Below are 23,331 nucleotides of genomic sequence, written 5' to 3' on the forward strand. Positions count from 1 at the left end.
ACTTGCTTGAAAGCATTACAGGGAAATGAGTCACTCGCAAAACCAGTATAAAAAAAATCAGTGATTCTTTAAAATGAAGGATTTGCCCTGTCTTCAAGAACATTAGTTTCAATATTAAGATACAGTGGTCGGTGTTATTACACAAATGCTAATATTTTAAAGCAGCAGAAGTGTGTCTTATGACCTTAAAATAAGACATATTAGTAGTTCTGAAGTTGACATGTATTCTGTGAAACTATTTTTCAAGACGGATGACATGATAGAAAAGTAGATAATTTGGTTTTTTCTCAGAACACAAAGGTAATTATTTTCTTCATCTCCTGGCTTGGTAGCTGTCTAATGTTGCAAATCACAATCTATTCAACTTGGAGCACAGAGGAAACAATTGTGTTTCGCTGCTTCTTAAAACAATTTATACAGACAAAAAAAAAAGGTATAAAGTAAGGAAATTCCACATTATGTGGGGAGAAAGATTTCTTGTAAGCAAGGGCTGGATTTTAGATTGCCCTAAGCAGTCATATAGTCATATAGGACAGTCACTGGGATGAGTTACAATTTTGAATTTGGATTTACTAAAATGTTTGGACTGTTAAAACAATGAGTGATTGGTGTTATTTATATTATTACAGCTACTTTACTATCTTTTACTTCATTTGGTAATCACTGTAATTACATTAATTCAGTAAGTTCTGTTGTTTGCTGTGGTATTTCCTTATTATCAAAAGTATGCTGTGACTTACAGAATAATTTTGATTCTATTTGTATTAGAAATAGCCCTAAACAGAGGGTGAGAACACTGGGCTTGCACAGCACACAATGGCAATTCTAGTGCTTTGGAGAAAAAAATGGTAAAAGACTGCTCTTAGATCAGAAAGACAGATCAGAACCAGGATTGACTTTAAAGAAAGGAGGGTGGAAATTTTGGGTGAACAAGCAGAAAAGTTAATGCCTGGCAAAGCATATTCCTTTTGGAATTTGAGATTGCTGATTCTAGCAATTTCTTGGGCACCAGTAAATTATTATCAAGTCCACTGTCACATATCATGTCTTATCCTAATCTGTAGAGAGTATAACAACCTTTTCATCAGTTATTGCCTTTGCTCATATAGCAGAAATATGTACTGTGAAAAAGCCCAGAATCTTTCAGGAAAGAAAAGTACGACTTTGTAAATTAGGTAAAGCCCGTGTCTACACAAGGTGGTAATGATTTAGGATTGAATTGTTATGTATATTAAGGGGTTTCTAGACCTCAACTCCTTGGCTTTGCAATATGTAAACAAATTAATGCTTTGAAGGTGTATATACCCAGGACATGTTTAAACTAACAATGAAGCAAACAATGAAAGGTTAACTTATTTGTACAGGATTTAATAAGACTAATAAATACTTGCTTGGACTTCTTAAAATATGAGCTTATATATTGATGTGGACTTGAGATGTTTTCTCTTACTATTTTAGAAACCTGCTTAAGATCCTTGGAAATGGACCAATCACCAGGGCTTTGATTTTGTTGCTACCCACAGCACTTGAAGTAGAAAAAAAGATGCATATATTGTACTTCATATTACTAAGACAAAATTATAAGATTTAGTTATTTTACCTATGTTTGTTAGCTGATAGGCACAGCAGCTGAAACAGGAATGAGCTGCTACTGATAGGGAGGGTGCTGGGTCCTAACCTGTCTCACTAGAAGCTGGTTGTATTTTGCCCCTGCATAAAAAGAACAGTTCCTGCCTTGCTCTCTTCAGAGGCACTGATTGGTAAGGGGCAAAAGGCAATGATTTCTGAACTGCATAGAGATTAGAGCTGAGTGGGAATAGCAAACCCCTTTCTTACATAAATGCAGAAGTTAACAGCTGCTTCTGTGGAGGCAAAGGCTTCCACACCTGCAAGTGCTGCAATCACTCTTGTACTAGAGAAAGTTAGATGCAGTCAGTGATATCTTTTGACTGCTGCAAAACAAACTATTTAAAAAAAAAATCATTGCTCAACATGCAACAGTTCAACTAACAAAGTGATATGTATGACTTAAAATAAAAAAAATTACATACCATCATACTATATTCTGTCTTACTCTGAGCGAAGGACTCTGCTTGTTGTAAGAGAAAAGTATTTAATGTTGCTTTTAATTTTTGTTCCATGTCCATAAACTGGGATTATAAACTACCTTTTAGCTACTGTTGACAAGTGGTATTGTTTAATTCTTATAAATGTCTGTGTTAATATTGGGGGTTTTACTGTATGATTGATTCATTGATCTGCATTGCATGACAATGTCAAGAAATGTTGTAAGAAAGGAAATATTCAGAAGCAGATAGTAAAAATAAACATACAGGAACGCATTTTGACTGTGAGACAAGTATAGATGTAATCTTAGAATGAAATGTTTGTACAGAGCATTTTGAGCACTGTTAAGTTATTCTGCAGCTATGACTATAGTACATAAAGTTGTCTTCATTTTTCTGAGTGGCACAGTGCCATGTTGTACTCAGTCAGACACTAAATGGTTGCTTGTAGTTTGATCTCACACCGGATTATTTAGTTTTAATTTTCAATTTGTTTCCCAAGGTAACTATGACATCAATTAATATAGCAGAGATGGAGAATTCACATTAGACACTATTAGACACTGCTGCTCCCCTGGGATGAGCTCTCTCAAACCATGTTTGGAGAGGAATCAAAACCAGAAACTTTTTTTATGTTTCTTTTTTTTTTTTTTTTTTTTTTTTTTTTGTTATGGTCAGAAAATGTCTAAAGACATGGTGAATAGTGAGAGGGCTGGTGCTCCTCATTCCTGAAACACATCTGCAGATGTTTGACTTAACCTGTGATGTGTGGTATCATCTTTGTGATACCTTTTTAAGGTCTATTATACTGCTGAAATTCCTTCTGTAATCTCTACGCTGGGGATTCATTATCTTTCTCCTCTTAGACCTTTAACACCACTGTCTAATTACCATATGAGTGAGACAGATTTTCATGCAATACAATAGACTTTTTTTCTGAACATTACTTAAGTAGAAGATGCACTTAGGATACCAGATGCAAACTTGATGTTTTAATAAAAGAAGACCTAGTGTATGCATAGAGGTTTTTCAGTATTTGAATCCTCTGAAGTGTCATGGAATTAGATTTTCCACTTTATTTATTTAAAGATGTGATTTAGGGGGTTTTGTCATTGCATGTGGAATTGCATTTTATTGAAATGGTATACTCTAGCTCACCCCTAGAAACTGTATGATTTATCCCAAGTCTGTAACCTCCCCTGCAGTATTGTCTAACCCCATTAGCCTCTAGATCTGTCCGCGCCCACTTTAAATCTCTCTGTTAAGAGTGCAAAAGGAGAGGGCTCGCCCTCTTTGCCCTGCAGGCCTCCAGAGGCTCTGTACCTCTCCCCTTCCCTCTCCCCCTCCTTCCCCCTCTCCCTCAGTGATCATGCTGCCTTCCTGGGGTCGAACTCCAAATAAATCCTCATCTCATCAGCACCTCACCAGCCGTCTAAAGTCTCCTTGCCTGCCTGCATGCAAATACCAACGAACCTAGAGCCCAGGAAGCTCCCAGGGAACCCTCTCCGGGGACCCTCTCTAAATCTAAACTACAACAATTGCAGAGGTCAGGGAGAGTTTTGAACTGACCACTGCTTGAAAATTGTTTTACCTATTAAATTGATAATGGTTTTGAACTGAGATCTCTGTTATCAAAGAACCATATAGTTTGTTTCTGGGAAAACAAGAACTTCAGGATGCTTAGAAAATGGTTCTTGATAAAAATTTCTTTATTGTGTCTTCATTATTGGGACTTAAAAGATCTGATACTGGTTTTGTACAACAGTATTATTACTAGAAACATCATGGACATCCACATTCTTGTAAATCAATGATAATGTGTTCATAAATAGCAACTGGCAGGAGCCCAGGGTCATGTTGAGATCAAGAGCAAAGATTCCAGTCCCTACCAGGGCAGAAAGAGGCTGAGTGTAGGTGTCCTGCAGCACAAAGGATGGCATCACAAAAAGAAGCTGCAGACACAGTTGCTGCATGTCCAGAACCTTTGTCCAGAACCTTTGTCAACTTGGGGATCTTCACATCAGCACCCATTATGCCCCTGAAAAAGTCTTCTCCCATGACCATCTTCTGGGACCTCTTCTTCCACTTGGCAGATTCTAAAGACTTTTCAGGTGTAAAACAATACAGAACTGATGCTGCCTGCCTGGATATTTTTCCTATCACAATAAATGTATTTAATTAAGATACAATATTCTAGCACGTAAGTGAACCCCAAATAATTCCAGATTATTGTTTTCTAAAAACAGAGAAATAATTTCATCAGCAGAAAAAAAACCCCCAAACAAAACCAAAGAAACGGAAAACCCATGAAAACCATTGGTAGTTGCTGAAGGTCACTTTCTTTGTTCTTAGGTTAGTGCAAATGCAGTAAATATTTGTTATCTAATTTAGACATTAATTCATTCTTACATTTCTTACTGAGAAACTTTTTAAAAGACTGTTTAAATACCAGCATATATAATTGTAATGTTGCATTCCCTTGGAGATGTTTTAAATGTTTAATTCTATATTTTTTCACCAAACTATATTTCAGAGGGTTTTTTTCCTTTCAATGTGCTGATATACTTGACTTAATAAGTTTTAGTAGTTATTTTATAAATTCAAAATTTATCTTGAATTTTAAAGCCCGAATTCAGCAAAACATGTGAGTATATATGTAAGATCCATCAGAGCCATAACTTTTTTTAGCTTTGACAATGGTGCATGTCTATATGTATGTTTACTTCAGTACACAGATCAGTCCAACTACAGAAAATATGGTTGTTTTCTGCTTTTCTTTCTTAATATAGTAATAATGGGTATGGAATGGCTTCTGAATAAAAATATCTAGACATATATATGTAAAAAAATGCTTACAGTATGAAGTATTATTTATATTTATGTATTTGGAGTATGGTTCTTGCTTTAAATTTTTCACTGCCTTATTTGCTACCCAGTGTTATTCAGCAATAAAAAATGAAGCATTGCTGATGTCCATGCAGCAGAAACAAATGAGTTTCCTTGCAAAAACTGAAATCAGAAATATAAAATGTTATGTAAACATTCTTCAGCCTCTTGTTCTTAGCACTGTGTTTATTGATTCTTAAAATAAGACATTAAATTTAATAGATGTCCCCTAGAACCTAGCCTGACACCATCATTATTCAGCATACTTTAAAAGGGCCTTTTCTGCCAAATATTTTTTCAGCACTACGTCCAAAGTAGCTCCTGCCTATTTCTCCTTTTATCCATGCCATTTGTGCAGCACTCCTCTGCTGTACCATTCATTCCAGCTGTTTCAAAGGCAGAAGCTGATAACCTGTATCAGGGAACTGGTTATTTTTAACCCTGATACAGTTGCAGTGTGACCCCAAACGCCCTTAGGGTGTCTCAGGGGCAGAAACAAATGGTGTAATGCACAGGCTTATTAAAGCCCTAGTGCCTTTGAGAGAAGTAGTAGTTGTATCTCCAGAGAGAAAAATGTAATTCTTAGCTGCTTCCAGAGTCACCAAAAGCTCTCGAGGATTATTTTCAAAGAGTATTATATGAGGATAAGAGGATCTGATTCAATGAAATACAGTCAATAGAAAATGAAAGAGCCTTTTTCAGACTGTCTAACTGGAATAAATCATCTTCATTAAACTGTGTCCCTAAGTGCCACATCTACACGTCTTTTAAATACCTCCAAGGATGGTGATTCTACTGCTTCCCTGGGCAGCCTGTTCCAATTTTTGAGCACCCTTTCCTTGAAGAAATGTTTCTTAATATCCAGTCTAAACCTCCCTTGTTAAAACTGGAGGCTGGTTCTTCTCATTTTGACACTTGTTACCTGAGAGATCAACCCTCTCCTTGCTACGGCTTCCTTTTAGAAGCAGTAAGGTCTTTGCTGAGCCTCCTTTTCTTCAGGATAAACTCACCCAGCTTCCCCAGCCGCTCCTCATAAAACTTGTACCCCAGACCTTTCACCAGCTCTGTTGTCCTTCTCTGGACATGCTCCAATACCTCAATGTCCTTCTTTTAGTGAGGGGCCCAGAATTGGAGGCAGGTTTCAAGGTGTGAGCTCACCAGTACTGAGTACCAGAGGGACAATCACTGCCCTGATCCTGTTGGTCACACTATTGCTGATACAGGCCAGGATGCCATTGGTCTTCTTGACCACCTGGGCACACACTGGCCCATGTTCAGCTGCTGTTGACCAGCACCCCCAGCATCTGGTCCTTTTCTGCCAAGCAATTTTCCAGTCACTCTCCCTCAGCCTGTACCAGCTGCATGGGGCTGTTGTGACTCAAGGGCAGGAACAATCACTTGGTCATGTTGAACCTCATATGATTGGCCTCAGTGCATAGATCCATCCTGTCCAGATCCCTCTGCAGCAGATCAACATTCCCACCCAGCTTTGTGCAGCCTGTAAACTGAGTGTGCACTCAGTCCCCTTGTCCAGGTCATTGATAAAGATATTAAACAGGTCTGGCCCCAGTACTGAGCCCTGGAGAACCCCACTAGTGATTGGCTGCCAACTGGATGTAACTCCATTCACCAACCCTCTCATAGTCATCCAGCTTAGTCATCCAGCCAGTTCTTTGCTTGGCAAAGGGTATGCTTGTGAAAGTCATGAGCAGCCAGTTTCTCCAGAATGTTGTGGGAAATGGTGTCAAAGGCTTTATTTGAGTCTGGGTAGACTTTATCCTTTTCCTTCATCCACTAAGCAGGTCACCTTGTCACAGAAGGAAGCAGACTTGTCAGGCAGGACCTGCCTTTCCTAAACCCATGCTGGCTGCGCCTGATCCCCTGGTTGTCCTGCATGTGTTGTGTGATGGCACTCAAGATGATCTTCCACGACCTTCCCTGGCTGAGTGAGCCTGAATGAAGTGAGGTTGTCAGGTCGTATCCTCCCTCTGACTTCTTGTGGATGCATGTTATCTTAACTAACCTCCTGTCAACCTCCCCAGTTATCCAAGACTGCTAGTAAATAATGGAAAATGATTTGGTGAGCTCTTCTGCCATTTCCCTTTAGACCCTTGGGTTGATCCCATCTGTCCCCATGGACTTGTGTATCTTAAGTTGTGTAGCTAGTCACTGATCATTTTCTCCTGGTTTATAGGAGCATCATTCTGCTCTCTGTCTTCCAGCACAGGGTCTTGGTATCCTGAGGGCAAGTGTTCTCGCTATTAAAGACTGAGGCAAAGAACGCATCAAGTACCTCAGCCTTTTCCTTGTCCTTTGCCACTATGTTTCCTCCTGCATCCAGTAAAGGATGGAGATTCTCCTTAGCCCTCCTTTTGTTGCTGATGTATTTGTAAAAACATGTTTGTGTTTTACAACAGTAGTCAGATTAGGTTGTAGCTGGGCTTTGGCCCTGTAACAAATGGAAGCATTATTAAAATTAGAAATGCAGCCTTTTTTTTAATGTGTTGTTTGCAAAATACCATCTTGAAAAGCATAAAATTCCCTTAGTGTTTCCAAGCAACTGCAGTTGTGTGGTCAAATTCCCAAGATGTGAGTTGTCACCAGTCAGTTGTTTTTACAAGAAACTCTAACCTTTGGTCTTGGATGGTTTACTGTTTAAGAAGTACACTGTCATGGGTTAGCACTGGCCAGATGTTAGTGCACCCATGAATATATGTTTTTTCTCTAACAACTCCTGTGGGATGTGATCAGGAACAGAGCAGAGCAGGCTTAAATCTTGAAAACAAAAAAAAAACGCCACCAAAACTTTATTCATTACATAAGAACAGGGACAAAGATACTCTTAAACACACACAGAGACAGAAATAAAAACTTCTTAGAACATTTCTTCTCCCAGTTTCTACCTCCCCACCTATCACTTTTCACAGACCAACCTTTGGGTTTTAAATCAAACAACCACCACTCAAAAACAAACTAATCTTCAATTCAGCAAGGGAGAGAGGAGTCTCTCTCGCACCACAAACTGTTCTTCAGAAAACAGGGGTCCACCCCTTATGTGTTTCTATGTCACCTATAGCACCGCCCGGAGAAGTCTGCTAAGGTGACACTCTCTTTTTCCTATGTCCAGCGCTCTCACCGCTGTCCACAGGCTGAAAACTGCATACAGGGCTCTTTTAAGGATACTTGCATGCCGAGCTCTCCCCTTTTTACCCAGGGGCCAGGGTTCCAGGAGCAGGTCTGCCCTGAGGGCAGAGGGTGCCACCTCACCCTCCCCCTCTCTTCTTTGCTCGCTACTCACTTCAAGTGCCAGTCACTGTAGCAAAAGCAAGGGCAGCTGTATCCACCCAAAAATGCAGTTTATGTTCAAAAGAGACTCAAGTTCAGTCCATGGCTGACATTATGCAAGAGAATTCCAGCTCAGAAGGCTACTCCTCTCATTCTTCCATCGAATTCCTTCCAATCATGCTTTATCATCTCGGTCCCAGGCCGCTTCCCTCTCTCCGAAAACCACCAGTCATGAGAATCAATGTCTAAGAAAAGTTTCTTTCTGCCAAGCAAGGGTTAACAGTTTCTTCTCGGCAGGGTGCAGGCTGAGGCACTCCCAGGCTCCGCAAACCTCCACGTGGCTGGGCAACTTCTCCCGGAGTTTGGGGGGGAGGAGGGGGTGAGCACACACAGCAGGCACTTCCACAGTTTTCCACCCCTCCATCCTGGACGGGGCAGCTCAGTTCCAGTCCTGTCCCTTCTCTTCTCCCCCCCCCGGGGGCTCCGGCTTACCTGAGCTGACCACGTGTTTCCCCTCCCCCACCCAGCCTCGTGGCTGGGTGGGGAAAGAAGCCTCACACGTCTCTCTGCTGAAACCGGGATCTGAAAAGAGGCCGAGCCCCCCAGACTCCTGCTTTTAACTCTTTGTGTCCTCAGAGGCGTGTCCAAACCTCTGAGTGACCAACCCAGGTGCCAGCAGAAAAGCTGATCACTGATTGGACTGCCCACATCCCCCTGGAAAAATTCACCTCCCCCCCCAACCACGACATACACACACTAACTTAAGTCATATGTTTCTAGTACATAAAGGATATCTTGGACATCAAGTGTCTGGGTTTGGAAAGACAGGTATCTGTCAGGGAAAACTGGAGTCTCCCTTAGAGTGGAGAATGTAAAACCCCCTCCCTCCAAATTATTACAATTTTGCAATTAGGAGCTTTCAGGCAAAAATATGGGAAGAGGAGTAACAGTTCTTTACTAGGAAAAATAAAAATGCAAATGCAATAATACAAAAAAAATACAAGCAAGCAAACAAACAAAAAGTCCTAGAGAACCCTGACAGAGTCAGGAATATGACCTGACACCCTGTCAACCACGATGTTGGAAGCAGTCCAAATAAGTCCTCCTGGAGTGACAGATGTGGTTCTGTTGGAGTAGAGATGATCCTGTAGTGGCAGTGAGATGAGTCCAGTCTTCCTCTGAGAAGCCCATGGAAAAGAGGAGTGATCTGAGGTTCCTGTGTCCCCATTTTATCTGGGTAGGGAATGGTTGGCTCCTCCCCACTGGGTGGAGCATCTCACAATGGAATGAAGTAATGTTATCAGTCATGTGAGAGGCCTTAAATAGCCCATTCACAGGTGATGTCCCTGTCACGAGCCAAAGGATGGTCGTGGTGGTTCGTTTTGATTTCAGAGTGCAAAAAGAGGCAGTGATAACTTAATTCAAGTGAAATCAATTGTATCTTTATTGATACACACAGTTATGCGATAGAAAAGAAGGGGAAAGAAGAGAGGGAGAGAGAGAGGGAGAGAAAGGGGGGTAAAGAAAGGGTATAGCTACCAACTGACAGACGGGGGTCCTCGTGACACCGATGCCAACAGACCACCTTCGCAGTCTCCGTGGCACGTAGGACAATGGAGCCGTCGTCCGAAGGGGAGGCCTCAAAGTGTGAGTCGCAGGGGGAAGCTTTTATAGTCATTGCAGAAGCAGGGGGCACCCGGCCAATGCACAATGCAGGCAGAAGTGGGGGGCACCTGGCCAGCGTGGGGGGAGCACCCAAGAGTCATTGTGAGGAGCCCCGTTGCTCTGGGAATCAGGTGCAACCATTCAGATCAGGCAGGTTTGGGGCAAGCAGGTCTGGGCTCTGCAGCAGGTACAGCACAGTCAGTCAAAGCAAACACGGCCTCTGCAAACACGGCCAGGAAACCGTGACAGTGTCCATTGTTCCTGCACGGGTCCCTGAGGAGGGCGCCTTGGTCCAGTGGGTGCAGCTGCAGGGAGAAGCTTGGATCTCTCCTGTGCTGTGGCCCAGGGTCCAGGGGGGGTCTCAGCCTCAGACAGTCGTGAGGCAGAAATTAGGGATTTTCGGACCGACTCTTACACCACCCTGTGACTCACGACTGGTCGGCAGGAGAGCTCCATCAGTCGAGTTCGTTGCGTTGTTCTGAAGTCTTCAGGACTCATTGTCAGTGTCAGTAGTATACCCAGGAAAATAGAGTCCAGAGAAAAAGAGAGGGGGAAAAGAAATAGAGAAGGGAGAAGGAAAAACAAGAGATATCATAATGATTAATATTGATTGTTAATATCTCAAAACAAATTATTATGACAAAACAAATCCAATGACATTAAAATTTCAAAACAAATAATTGTTGTTGATTAATAAAACTCTTAAACAAATCATGATGATAAATGATTCATAAAATCAAATAATCAAGACAAAATCTTAACAATATTAAGTAAAATATTAGTTAAAACAATTTTCAATCAAGGCAAAAAATTATTGTAAAACAATTTTCAAGTAGCATGAACAAATTTAAAAATGATTAACACAAATCACAAAAATCAAAATACATAATTTTCTTAAAATATATGTATTACTTAGGCAAAATCCATTTCACAGTCCGCGGCTATGGCCTACTTGTAAAGTTTGTCTTGTGTCAACATCTCTAAGTATATCTATTGTTTCTAAGTAAAGAATGAGATTGCTGCAAAACAAAAGCCAATCAAAATAAAGTTAAAAGACAACGATGGGATGACATAATTTGTTATCAAGGTCTTGGTTTTATCTAAAATTTCACTTAGATCCTGATGGAGCAACAATTACTTTACCAAAGTGAGGTTCATCCCAATCAGAGTAGGCCGTAGCTTGTGGATTAGTGTGTAATTAGATTGTAAAAGCTGGTAAGAAGTAACTGGAGCTGAAAAAGAAAAATCAAAAGCTGTAATTTTAGTAAAGTTACAAGCACAAAAGTTCGAATGATTTTTGGTTTCTAGTATAACATTTTCTACAGTTACAACATCACAAGCAGTCCTAAAGCATACACATCCATTGCCTACATATAAAAGCACTGTTTCAGGAGTCTCGTTAGGATAAACTTTAAAATGACAAATATTTTGTTCTATGTCTAAACAAATGTAATTTTATTACTTTCACAAATAAAGCCTTGTTGTTCTCGGACTATGCAGGATTCTAAGTTAACAGTTTGCCATTTTTTATCGACTTGACGGGCCCACTCCCTATACTGGAAAAGATAGAGAATAGCTCCATCATGTTTTAATCTTAACACAATAATAGGGAATATCAAATGTATCAAAGCATTACATATGGTCAATACAAAAGCTGTGGCTGTGTTTATAAAAGAGTCATAAATAAAATTCACTAAGTTCAACTAGAATTGAAAATCTCTTTTGAAATCATTGGCATTGTTCCAAATTACTTTCCAAATTTCAGTAGAAAAAGCTGCCATCTTTTATAATTGAGGCAGCCACTAACTGCATCCACTACTGAGACTGGAGGCAGCTAAGAGCTAAAAGATTGTTTTGCGATCAATTATCAATTTATAATCATTCACATTTACCAGTTCTCAGTTTGATAATATGTTTGATAATAGCCACTGAGTCGTTCCCAAAGCCAATAAGGACGACTGTAAAAGGTGTTGTCAAATTCTTAATTGTAACAACCAATTTATTAACGAATATTTCTAAATCAATACTGTTTAAAATTCTTAATTTTGTTCCTATAACAGAAATAATGTTTAAAATATCACCAGTTTTATCATGGTTTTATGTGGTCTTTATGTCCATCGGAGTTCTCCTGTGAAAAGTAAACACAACAGAATCTGCCTTCAAAGGCAGAAAAGTTAGTATGAAGGAATTATCCAGGGTGTGTTTATGCTTGGAACTGCCAGGCAAAAAGCAGTGATTTTGGAACATTTGTTAGCCTCCCATCCATAACAGGTATGAGAAGCCCATTTGATCTTTTCACGTTTTGCCCAATCTGGGACAATTTCTGCAGAAAAGTGAGACTGCTTGGGGCAAAAGGGAGGGGCTGTTCCAGTGACTGAGGCAGGTTTGTCTGGGTTACCATCCAAGTTCATTGTCAGATTTTTTACAGCTCCAAATGAGGCTCCTTCGGCCACCCCGTCAGGTGGGGGGGTTGCATATGGAGAAGGGCCTCTCAGGACAACAGGTTGTTGTACTGACAATCCTGAAAAAGCAAAACACCATTCCATGTGGAAAGGATCTGTAGGATAAGTAGGACCAAGTGTTTGGTGGGCGGTTGCCTCAAAAATTAACAATTTTAAAGCCTCATGATGAGAATCACCCCATTCCCAAATTTTTCCTTTTCTCAGCAGGCTGTAAAGGGTTCTGGCAATTATAGAAAAATCAGGGATGTGTTTTCTGCAAAGCACTAGTAATTCTGAAACTTGTTGCAGTTCCTTCGTAGATTCTGGCATTTTAATTTGATTGAAGGAGGTTATCACATGCATGTCATGCTTCTTTTCCATCAAATTCCCAGAAATTTTACTTTCAGGGGAAATTTGTAGATCAAAGCTTTCAAAGTTGGAGATTATTTTCTGTTGAGGATCTTCCACTTCTATTTCATCCCTACCCACAAAAATATCATCGATGCATTGGTAAACAGCTACATTGTCAGCTATGGGTATTTTTTCTAACTCTTGGGCCAAAGCAGGGTGGGCACGGGTGGGTGAATGTCGGTTCCCTTGAGAAGGAAGGCTTTGCTTTGGCTCGTTGCCTGGGTGCTGAGAGGGGGAGGGTGGGGGGGGTTGGATTGTTAGACTGTTTCTGGGCTCACTGCCCAGATTCTCAGAAGAAAGGTGTGTAATTTGCTGTGACTTTTTAGGGAGGGGTTGCCCTGGCAAATTTGGGTTTTGTTTGGGGACCCCTTTTTTAATATCTAATAGCAACAAGTGTTGGCGGCTAGTGATTTGTTTACTTTTCTCTGGTTTTTCACTACTAGGAGTTTTAACATAGTTGGTCACTTCTACTGCAATTTCACTTAATACATAGACATTACGATCACCAGCAGGTGAATTAGATTGAGGGGCTGGGGGCTGGGAGGGGGTAGGATAAGGACTGAAACCACGATCTGTAGATCCGGTTGGTTCACTTGGGTTTCCGAGGGATCTGTCTAGCTTTTCTACAGAACTTAAAACAATTGCTATAGGTTTAAGTAATTCCAAAGGCTTTTGAATTAAAGGAATCATAATTTCAGGCTTTACAGGCAATTGCATTGGAGAGTCATCATGTATCATTTGCAGGCAGGCAGCTTTGTGAATGTTTTCCATGGGCTGTTCGGGAGTACCAATTAAAGTTAAATGGTTTCCCTTTTCCAAGGGGTTATACCCCTCTGCCCAGTGAGCTGAGCATTGAATCAGGGACCACGAGTTATGTTTGTCTCTTATTGTTAAGAAAACTCCACGTCCCCAGTACCCACTAGCTTCTTGTTCTGTCAACTTAATTTGATCTCCACCACCGAGAGATATTCGGGAAACATATTCTGTCTCTGATTCATGAGGGAAATGCGAGTACTCTCCTTTTAACTTAGATAATTCAGTGGTGGTGTCCGGGATTTCTTTAGTGATTATGTGTAGGTCTGAATTTTCATCAATATAGTTGCATTCTGTTTTAACTAGAGGTGTTGTGTTAGGGCAGCAGTGTTCCTCACAATTTTTTACTAACACTAATTCTTTCTGGGGGTAAATCTGATAAATGTGAGGAGTTTCTTTTTCTTCTGCCTTTTTTGGGAAGTCAGCATTCTCTAAATTTTTAGAATATTCATCTCCCAAGGCAGTCCGTAGCAAATTATTTTCATCTCGCAGCAAATGATTTTCATTTTGCAAAATTTCAACTAAATTTTGAAGGGAGTCTATTACTGCATTTTCTTCACTTCTTCGCTTAAAGCGAGTTTCTACAGCTGCGGTAAGGCAGGCTCCCAGAACTGAGCACAGTATGGTTTTATTTTTGCCCAGTTTAAATTTTGTTTCATGTTGTAAAGAACATACTTTATCAACCACACTTTCCAAATTAGACCAGTTATTATTAGCCCAAAATTCCACCTCTGGAGAGGGTCTGGCATTGTGTTTAGCTAGTAGAGCATAAAATTCAGTTTTATGTATAAAATCATTAGTCATTTTGTAAAGGGGATCAGAAAACCACTACAGGGAGGTAATGCTTGGTTGTACACACACACAGCTACGCTGCGTCTCCCCTCTTTCCCTGGGGTGGGTGAAGGGACAAAATCTGTCTGCTGAGGCACTGTTTAGTTACGTCAAGGTGTCCCTTCTCTCAACAAGACAGTTCACACACAAAAAACAGTTTCTCTTTTTGCACTAGGAGATCTTTTGTGAAATCCTGAAGACAGATACACCTCAATAGAGTATAGGGATGCTTTCACCTAGGTGTCTACAGTGTGCGAAGAATCAGAAAAGCCCCCCTTGCTTTCTAGCTTCGTTCACCGAAGTGACGGGCTAGGTGCGGCTGAGGCAAATCTTCCTCTTCCTAGTACAGACTATAGACAACCTGCAACCCCTCTGTCAATCAGGACCCTGTCACGGTGACGCCAATTTAATGTCACGAGCCAAAGGATGGTCGTGATGGTTCGTTTTGATTTCAGAGTGCAAAAAGAGGCAGTGATAATTCAAGTGAAATCAATTGTATCTTTATTGATACACACAGTTATGCGATAGAAAAGAAGGGGAAAGAAGAGAGGGAGAGAGAGAGGGAGAGAAAGGGGGGTAAAGAAAGGGTATAGCTACCAACTGACAGACGGGGGTCCTCGTGACACCGATGCCAACAGACCACCTTCGCAGTCTCCGTGGCACGTAGGACAATGGAGCCGTCGTCCGAAGGGGAGGCCTCAAAGTGTGAGTCGCAGGGGGAAGCTTTTATAGTCATTGCAGAAGCAGGGGGCACCCGGCCAATGCACAATGCAGGCAGAAGTGGGGGGCACCTGGCCAGCGTGGGGGGAGCACCCAAGAGTCATTGTGAGGAGCCCCGTTGCTCTGGGAATCAGGTGCAACCATTCAGATCAGGCAGGTTTGGGGCAAGCAGGTCTGGGCTCTGCAGCAGGTACAGCACAGTCAGTCAAAGCAAACACGGCCTCTGCAAACACGGCCAGGAAACCGTGACAGTGTCCATTGTTCCTGCACGGGTCCCTGAGGAGGGCGCCTTGGTCCAGTGGGTGCAGCTGCAGGGAGAAGCTTGGATCTCTCCTGTGCTGTGGCCCAGGGTCCAGGGGGGTCTCAGCCTCTGAGTCGTGAGGCAGAAATGAGGGAATTTCGGACCGACTCTTACAGTCCCTCGGAGGAGGATGGGTGGAGGAAGAGATAAGAAGGCATTGCCTTATCTGGTGTTATCAGTTGTCCCATTAACAGAAGGCATCTGCCCTCTTCCCCCCCTAGAGCTCCAGGAGATAAAGAACAATATCTCCCAACCCGTTTCAACAGATGAAAATAGAATACACATTTTGGTTACATTTTTCAACCCAAGACATCAAGTAAATTTAGATTTAAGTATTCATAACTAATCTGTTTCATTGTGACATATGAGATAGTTTTTAATACCTACTTATAAAGAATCAGAAAGGTTTCCTCATTGGAATTCCACTCTTTCAGAAACCTCATCCATCAATGTGACCAAATAGGTGTTGGGTAAGACAAGTCCGCTGCCTTAATCACTTGAGTCCCAACTCATGCAAAACTTAACCATGTATGCAACTTGAGTTACCTGAAGCACTGCAGTCAGTAGTCATTACATGCTTAAAATGGGACAAGAGTAAGTGCTTTCCTAAGTCCTCAAAAGCCATTGTTTTAATGTACTTAAGATAAAACCAGCACATCATGGGAATTTAAAAGAAAAAAATAAATTTTTGTGATTCTTTTTTCCTTTGTTGTTTTGTAGGGGCACACATTTTTTTCCTGTGGTGATTTATAGCTACCAAGAACCTTCCACAGTGGTTGCCTTATTGACTTATTATTCTGGCATCTTCGGCTCTTGTTAGTAAACAGAAGAGAACTATTAAATGCAGAGCTAAGTACTTCTAATCTCAAGAGAGACTTCGTACAGTATGTTCTGTACAAAACTGAAAGACTTGAAGATCACAGGAGAATGTCCTTTCTCCTTACTGACTCAAAGTCACATTACTGAGGAACATGACAAGGACTGCACAGAAAACAGCTCTAGAGCAGCTTTGCCCATCTGCAAAGAAGTCCATGAAAAAGATGGTCAAGGAGACCTTCCACAAAGGAAAACAAGCAGAAGTAGAGTGTACCTTCACACACTAACTGAAAGCATCTGCAAACTAATCTTTCCTGAGGTAAATAGATACTAAATAATAATAAAAAACTAATAGCATTCAACTGTAAATGTTAAAGAAGCATTCTATGCCTGCCTTTAGATTTATGCCTTTAGAAAGTTGCTTTGTCTTAAAAGTTTGTATTCTTATGTAGTTCTCCATAGTTTAAATCCACTTTCATTCCTTCTGGATATAATTTTGCCACACTCTGTGTTGTACACACCATTCTGTCCACTCTATTTCCCTTATTTTTGCCTTGTATTTGCAACCTCCCACTGATCTTTTTAATTGTTCTTTTTAAATCCATCTGTTTTTTGTACAATTTTTTACATAGAGATATAGTAATAGAAATTCTGCCTTGTTACCTAATTATGTAAATTATGTGGTCATCTCATCAGTTCACCTAACTGAATCCAAACTGCTAAGTGCATTAGTCATTATCATAAAAGAATTAAAATAGATGTTTCCATCTGCTGTGATACTAACCTCCTGTCATACTATTTTTAAAACCATTACTGTTCATGTTTACCACAAAGATATTCTTATGTCTCTGCTCAACTTAACTGAAAACAGGCCCAGTGCGGGCTTGCTTGAGTGGAGATGAATACCATGGTTTATCTCTGTAAAAAGAACATGAAAATTATAGCTCCATAGCCTCCAACTTTTGGCCTTGTCTCAAATTCAGTGGGAAGTTCGAAGGAACTGACTGACATATTTGGACTACAAATAGCAAATGGGCAATTCTGTACACTCATTTAATTACAGTTCCATTACTTGGACATTCAGTGTACCTTACTTAAAGTGCTGGAGTTTTGGTAAGTCTATTTGCAGATCTGGTTATGCAGCTCTTCATCTATTACCCATTCACTAACCCTCTAGATAATTAAGTTTTGAAAAATTCCTTTTTACCTCTGCTGCATTTATACAGATGGAATGCAACCCTTTAAACTGATATCTAAATTTATAAAGGAAAATACTTGTAACCCAAAAATTAACTTGCAAAGCACCCTTTCTAGGGTGTCATGATTGCTGTATTGCTTTTCTAGTATATAGTTGTTGGTGGGATTTTTAATAACTGGGGTTTTTTTCTCTTTAAAGAGTGGTATAAATGTATGCAGTCGCCTATTACATAATTATGATAGGCTAGTTCATCAGCTGGGACAAAGCTTGCCTAAGTGAAGATATTATGACCATGTACCCTAGGAACCACTGAAATTCCAGGTTATCATTGTTACTATTTACAATCATTCAAGTCATATTCATTAGAACTTTGTCCAAGTCTGTTCTCATGCTCATTTGGGGTCAAGCCCTAAGCATCTTCCCAATCCTATTTTTTCCATAAAAGGGCTTTGCTTGTTTAGAAACATATTTTTCATTGCTTAGATAATTTACCTTACTTAAATGTTGTTGAGTAACATCATCTTCCTTCCAACTGGAAGCTCCAAAATGGGGATGCATCATGACCCCTATTGATTTGTGAACTTCTGATGGAAACAGCAAGCTATGCATGGAAGTCCAGGACAAAGTGCATCCAGACAACTTTTTGATTAAATTTGAGATATAATGTATTGCATGTTTTTGTTTAATTTGCTTCTTGCTTTACAGAAATATGGAGACCATTGCCTGTTTACAAGTAATGGACTGGATGTCATTCCACTTACTGTATGAGTTTCTACACAGATGTAATTTATGTTGTGTTCATATACATGGTATATGGTATATACATAGATATGTATATACACATGTAATTCACTTTAGATTTTTCCTTGGAAAATATTTCCAGAATATATTGCTTTTCTTTCACATGATATTTTCTTTGTGCAAACTTTCCTCCTGGAAATACAAAAAGTAAAAGATGCAGTAAAAGCTGCTAGTTACTTCAGGGAATGAGAACCAAAGAAAAGCCAGGCCACAGGAAGCCTCACAGCTGAATTCTGTCATGACAGTGTAGTACTATTCCATTATTGGAAAGTCCCAATACTTCCAAGGGTCCAGCCTTGCAGAGAAATGGCTTAATAAATAGCGAGACGGCTTCTCTGGACATGCTTTGTAAAATAAAAGGTTTTAATAACAACAAAAATAATAAACATTATAAAACAAAGAAATACAAGGCAAACAGTGTAGAAGACACTCTGGCTAAGGCATTCCAAAAAAGCTTCTAAGTTCTTTTGTGCTCTTTCTTAAATACTGAATGACCTAGGTGGGCTATTTGGCACCTTGCCCAATGAGATTGGCAACAGGCTTTGAGGTACACTTCCAAAGCCCAATCAGTGCCTCTGTGCTGGCACTGAGCCAATTACTATGAGAAGGCTATAGAAAATTCTAGTTTAACTTCCTTATATCTTTCAAGGTAAGCTGAAACTCTTTCCCTTATATAGAAACACCTGTTTGGGTGTAAAAATGCACTACTACATTCTATGACCCTGTCTGTGTGGGGAATTTGGGGTTTGAATATCAGAGACTACATACACATGACAGCTTTACTGGCCCTAACAATTTGAAATAAGCATATTTGGAAAATGTTCCATCTGTTCCAATTAGGAACTGCAAAAGGGATATGGAATTGTGGGATTGAAGTATTTTAAGGCAAATATTCATTATGCTCGAAAGTGTCTTTTATTAGGGAATCCTTTTATAAAGGCTGTCTACAGTGACTAGATTTTCAGCTGGATGATGTTTCGGGGTCATGGCATACACAGCGAAAATTATTCTTTTTCTTTAAAATAATTTTGTATTCATGGTACTTTGTGGTTTTCTTGGGTTTTCTTGAGGGTGGGATTTGTAATAATAGAAAGCTGTGTTAGTTATTTCTTAGCAGCAGTCTTTATTGCCATCTGAAAACTCAGAGGTAAAGAACATCACTGTATTTAAAATACACAACCCCTGATGCACATGAACTGTGGGGCTTAATTACAGTGGTACTGGAGCTGAAGAGATGAACATAAAGAAAGCCCCATAACAACAGAAATGACATGCTGTTTCTAACAACAATACTGTCTTGAAAAAAAGTTATCCCAAGGATGGCAAAGTAATTCTGTGTATAGAATGTTATCTCATGATTAAATTTTCAGCAATGACATAGATACATGTGACACTTATTTTTTCCCCAGTTTGAAAGGCTAAACCTTGCACTGCAGAGAACACTTGCAAAACACAGAGTAAAAGAAACCAGGTATGTAAGTGTAATGGGTTTGTAACTAACTTCACTGCAAAAATTTTTTCAGACAGGAATAGGGTGGTGACTGGGAGTCAAGACTTCTGGAATTTATATTCAATTATCTTGTCAAATTGGTGTGTAACCTTTCATGTAATGTTAGCTAGTAATGATTTAATTTATTTTAAAATATTCACAGTTATTTGCATTACTCACAAAGTTGACTTAATGGGCAAATTATACAGGGAAACAAGCAAGGACTTCAGAGGAGCTCAGAGACTGCTTGGCATAGATGGAACAATAGATATGGTTGTATATAGATCTAGCCCAGTGTTTCTAAGATCCCAGGGAAAGAGTTTTAAATACAATTAGTATTATATAAAAGATTTTTTTTCTGATACAGTGAACACTCATACACTACAGATACTGAGCTGGATGTTTTCCTGAGCTCACTTGGCTTCTGGTTTCTGTTTCTGAGGAACTCAGCTCAATTTTCAGCACTTCTTAGTACTAATCCAGTATTAATCATTTGAGCCTTGTAGAGAGTAAGAATTTCTTAACATCTCATGATACACTGAGTATTCAATTTATTGAATGCATCTGAAAATACAAGCCCATCAGTTGAAATCTGCTTTCTGAAGTGAAGAAAAATAATCAGGTTGGAAACTGCACTGTTGATCACCATGATAAGAATAGATAATTGCAGTGTATCTTTTAAATTATACTTGATATTTTTAAAGCACTTTACATACATTGACTGAACCAAAGATAGCGGGTCAGATGTGCTTTGCAATTGCTGACTGGCTTATTGCTATGAATGTTTTCCCATTCTTTAATTATGTGTTGCTTCCCTGGAGTATTAGTTGAAAAGAAAAAATTACTGTGATATTCTGAAGGAGGCAATAATTCAAATGTAAATCAAATCTAAATGTCTGTATTGCTTTTGCATATAAATATACCTATGATATGCCAAGTGAAGAAATTCGGAAGGCATGTATCAGGAGTTTATTGCTTATAGGGAGGTTAATCTAAGCTATATGTCATTCTCATAACTTTGAATCAAACATTCAGTTTGATATTTATTGTCCTCAGAGAACTCAGAGGGCTGCAGTTTTGTGTCAAATATCTGCATTACTACCAATGAGCAAGTAATTTTGAAATTAATTAATTATTCAAGTAATTTTGAAATTTTGAGCAAGTATTTTGTTAATAGTTGTTATTTGTGTTTCCTTTCAAAGCAGAAATACGTTCTCACTTCTTTTGAATTAAATGCAGTGTAATTCCAAAAAATGCTTGAATATAAATTCCAATTATATTATACAATATGTTAGGAAATATAGTTTTGGCTTCAAGAAAAACAAACAAACAAAAAAAACCCACAAGCCAAACAAAAAACCAGGACTGTTACAATGACAGGCAATAGCATTTGCCTGAAATCCATAATTGGAGCTCAGACCACCAAAACTTCAGTTTACCAGAAATGGACAGAATAATCTAAGATCCTACCAGACCCTCTTCTGAATTAATTAAAAACTTCCTATTTGATTAGCAGAACTGGGTTGATACATGTTAAAGACAAGGTCGATAACTTCTGTACTTACTATTTTTACCACGTTTATCTTGATAATTTAGCGGGTTTATTTATATTTTTATGATCTTTGCAGAAAAACTGGTGATAGAGAAGATTTTGAAAAAATAATCAGTGATCATGCTAATGCAGCAGGTAATGTAAGCTTGTTTAATTATATATATATATATAAATAAATAGAGTATTCTATAAATATATTTTATATAAATTAGTCTTGTTACTAATATGTTACTTCATATTCTGAAGACTGTTGTGTGTCAGAAGAGAACTCTATAATTTGTAATATGTTACTCTCGCTACATTTGTAACAGTAAATTAACATTTCCTGGAACTGAAATATGGTCGTCTGTACACTTAAACTGTTAAACTGGTCCAGGCACACAGTTGGTCTGTGAGAGACAATACTTTTTCAAAGGATTCCCAGTAACAGTTGGGGAAATGGAACATTGCCAACAGTCAGTTTGCATGCAGCCATCCAAGTAAAACAAATTTACTAGCAAAGATGTGAGCCATACAGTGCCAATTTGCCTCAGTGCTCCAGAAAATTCCCAGGATCGTTGAATGTAGTGGATTATGCATAGTACTTATATCTGCAGATCCTATTTTATTCTTATGTTAGTTTTTAACTTCTTATTTTACTCCTTTATATCAATCTAAGGGAGTTGAGTTAAATCTTTTGCCAAAACTTGCATCCATACTACGTGGATCTTGGATCTTTCTAAACTACAACCAATTGTCCCCCCATTTCCAGGCCTTGTTTCCAGGACTCCTAAATGAGAGTGCCCTCAGGTGTCAATGCTGCATCAGGGAAGGAAATTAATAGTGTGCTTTGGCCTAGGTTGATAAAAATGTGGAGGTTAGCCTGTGATTCAGGATGATGAGTGCAGTTCTGACTAAAATGTGATTCTGTGCAGGTGTTCCTGTGGAGTCTCTACGGGAATCTCTTGGTGAAGAGCTATTCAAAATATGCTATGAAGAGGATGAACACATATTAGGGGTTATTGGAGGTACCCTTAAGGACTTCTTGAATAGTTTCACTACTCTGCTGAAGCAGAGTGGCCACAGCCAAGAAGCAGGAAAAAAGGACAGACTTGAAGATGCCTCCATATTATGCCTGGAGAAAGATCAGGACTTCTTAAATGTTTATTATTTCTTTCCTAAGAAAATCACAAGTCTTATTCTACCTGGTATCATTAAAGCAGCAGCTCATATTTTGTATGAAACTGAGGTGGAAGTGATGCTCATGCCTCCTTGTTTCCATAATGACTGCACTGAGTTTGCTAATCAGCCTTATTTGCTGTATTCTATACAAGTCAAAAGTACAAAACCTTCCTTATCTCCATGTAAACCACAGTCTTCACTTGTGATTCCTGCCTCTGTGTTCTGTAAGACTTTCCCATTTCATTTTATGTTTGACAAGGATATGTCAGTTCTTCAAATTGGAAATGGGATAAGAAGACTTTTGACCAGGAGAGAATTTCAAGCTAAGCCAAATTTTGAACAGTATTTCGAAATTCTCACCCCCAAAGTAAGCTGCACTTTTAGTGGAATAATGACAATGCTAAATATGCAGTTTACTGTACGAGTTAGAAGATGGGATAATACTGATATGAAACTGTCCATGGTAAGAGACTTTTTATCACCATTACTTCTACAAGGAATTTGTTTTCTTCAGATGGAGCTAAAATAGCCACAAAACATGGTGCATTTTGAATTTTCTACATCTGAACATCTGATACAACTGTATAATAGTGATTTAATTAGGGTAGTCAAATGTAATTCAGATTCTGAAGCCAATGTTCCGTCAAAACTCTGCTTTAGGACTTTTACACAAGTAAAATATGACTTCAAATTTGATTTTATTTTAATAATTTGAAATACTGAGATAAAGCCAGTGATATGCTATGCTGCTCAGAATAATGGCATCTTCAGCATAAAGACAGTGGCAGGAAAAGTGCCCCTGAGTCATTTGGGAACAGCTCTAGGTTTGGGGAAAATAAATAGATGTTTTCTGTATTCATTCAGCCTTTGGTGTTTTGGTATCTTTGATACTCTG

The 23,331-nt window shown here is 39.3% G+C and overlaps 1 protein-coding gene across 3 annotated transcripts in view; it reads left to right on the forward strand.

The window, feature by feature from the left end:
• Window positions 1–23,331, forward strand: part of LOC134564993 (guanylate cyclase soluble subunit alpha-1) — a 51,912-nt gene that overhangs the window by 21,890 nt on the left and 6,691 nt on the right. For 2 of the 3 annotated variants that reach the window (XM_063424342.1, XM_063424344.1), the window contains exons 2-5: window positions 16,140–16,554; window positions 19,644–19,705; window positions 21,352–21,410; window positions 22,190–22,899. In XM_063424342.1, the coding sequence (XP_063280412.1) occupies window positions 16,306–16,554; window positions 19,644–19,705; window positions 21,352–21,410; window positions 22,190–22,899 (1,080 nt within the window). In that variant the 5' untranslated portion in view covers window positions 16,140–16,305. The remainder of the gene's footprint in view (window positions 1–16,139; window positions 16,555–19,643; window positions 19,706–21,351; window positions 21,411–22,189; window positions 22,900–23,331) is intronic. The other variant, XM_063424345.1, reaches the window with a different exon arrangement.

This window comes from Prinia subflava (genome assembly GCF_021018805.1).
Source record: "Prinia subflava isolate CZ2003 ecotype Zambia chromosome W unlocalized genomic scaffold, Cam_Psub_1.2 scaffold_31_NEW, whole genome shotgun sequence".
Taxonomy (NCBI): Eukaryota; Metazoa; Chordata; class Aves; order Passeriformes; family Cisticolidae; genus Prinia; species Prinia subflava.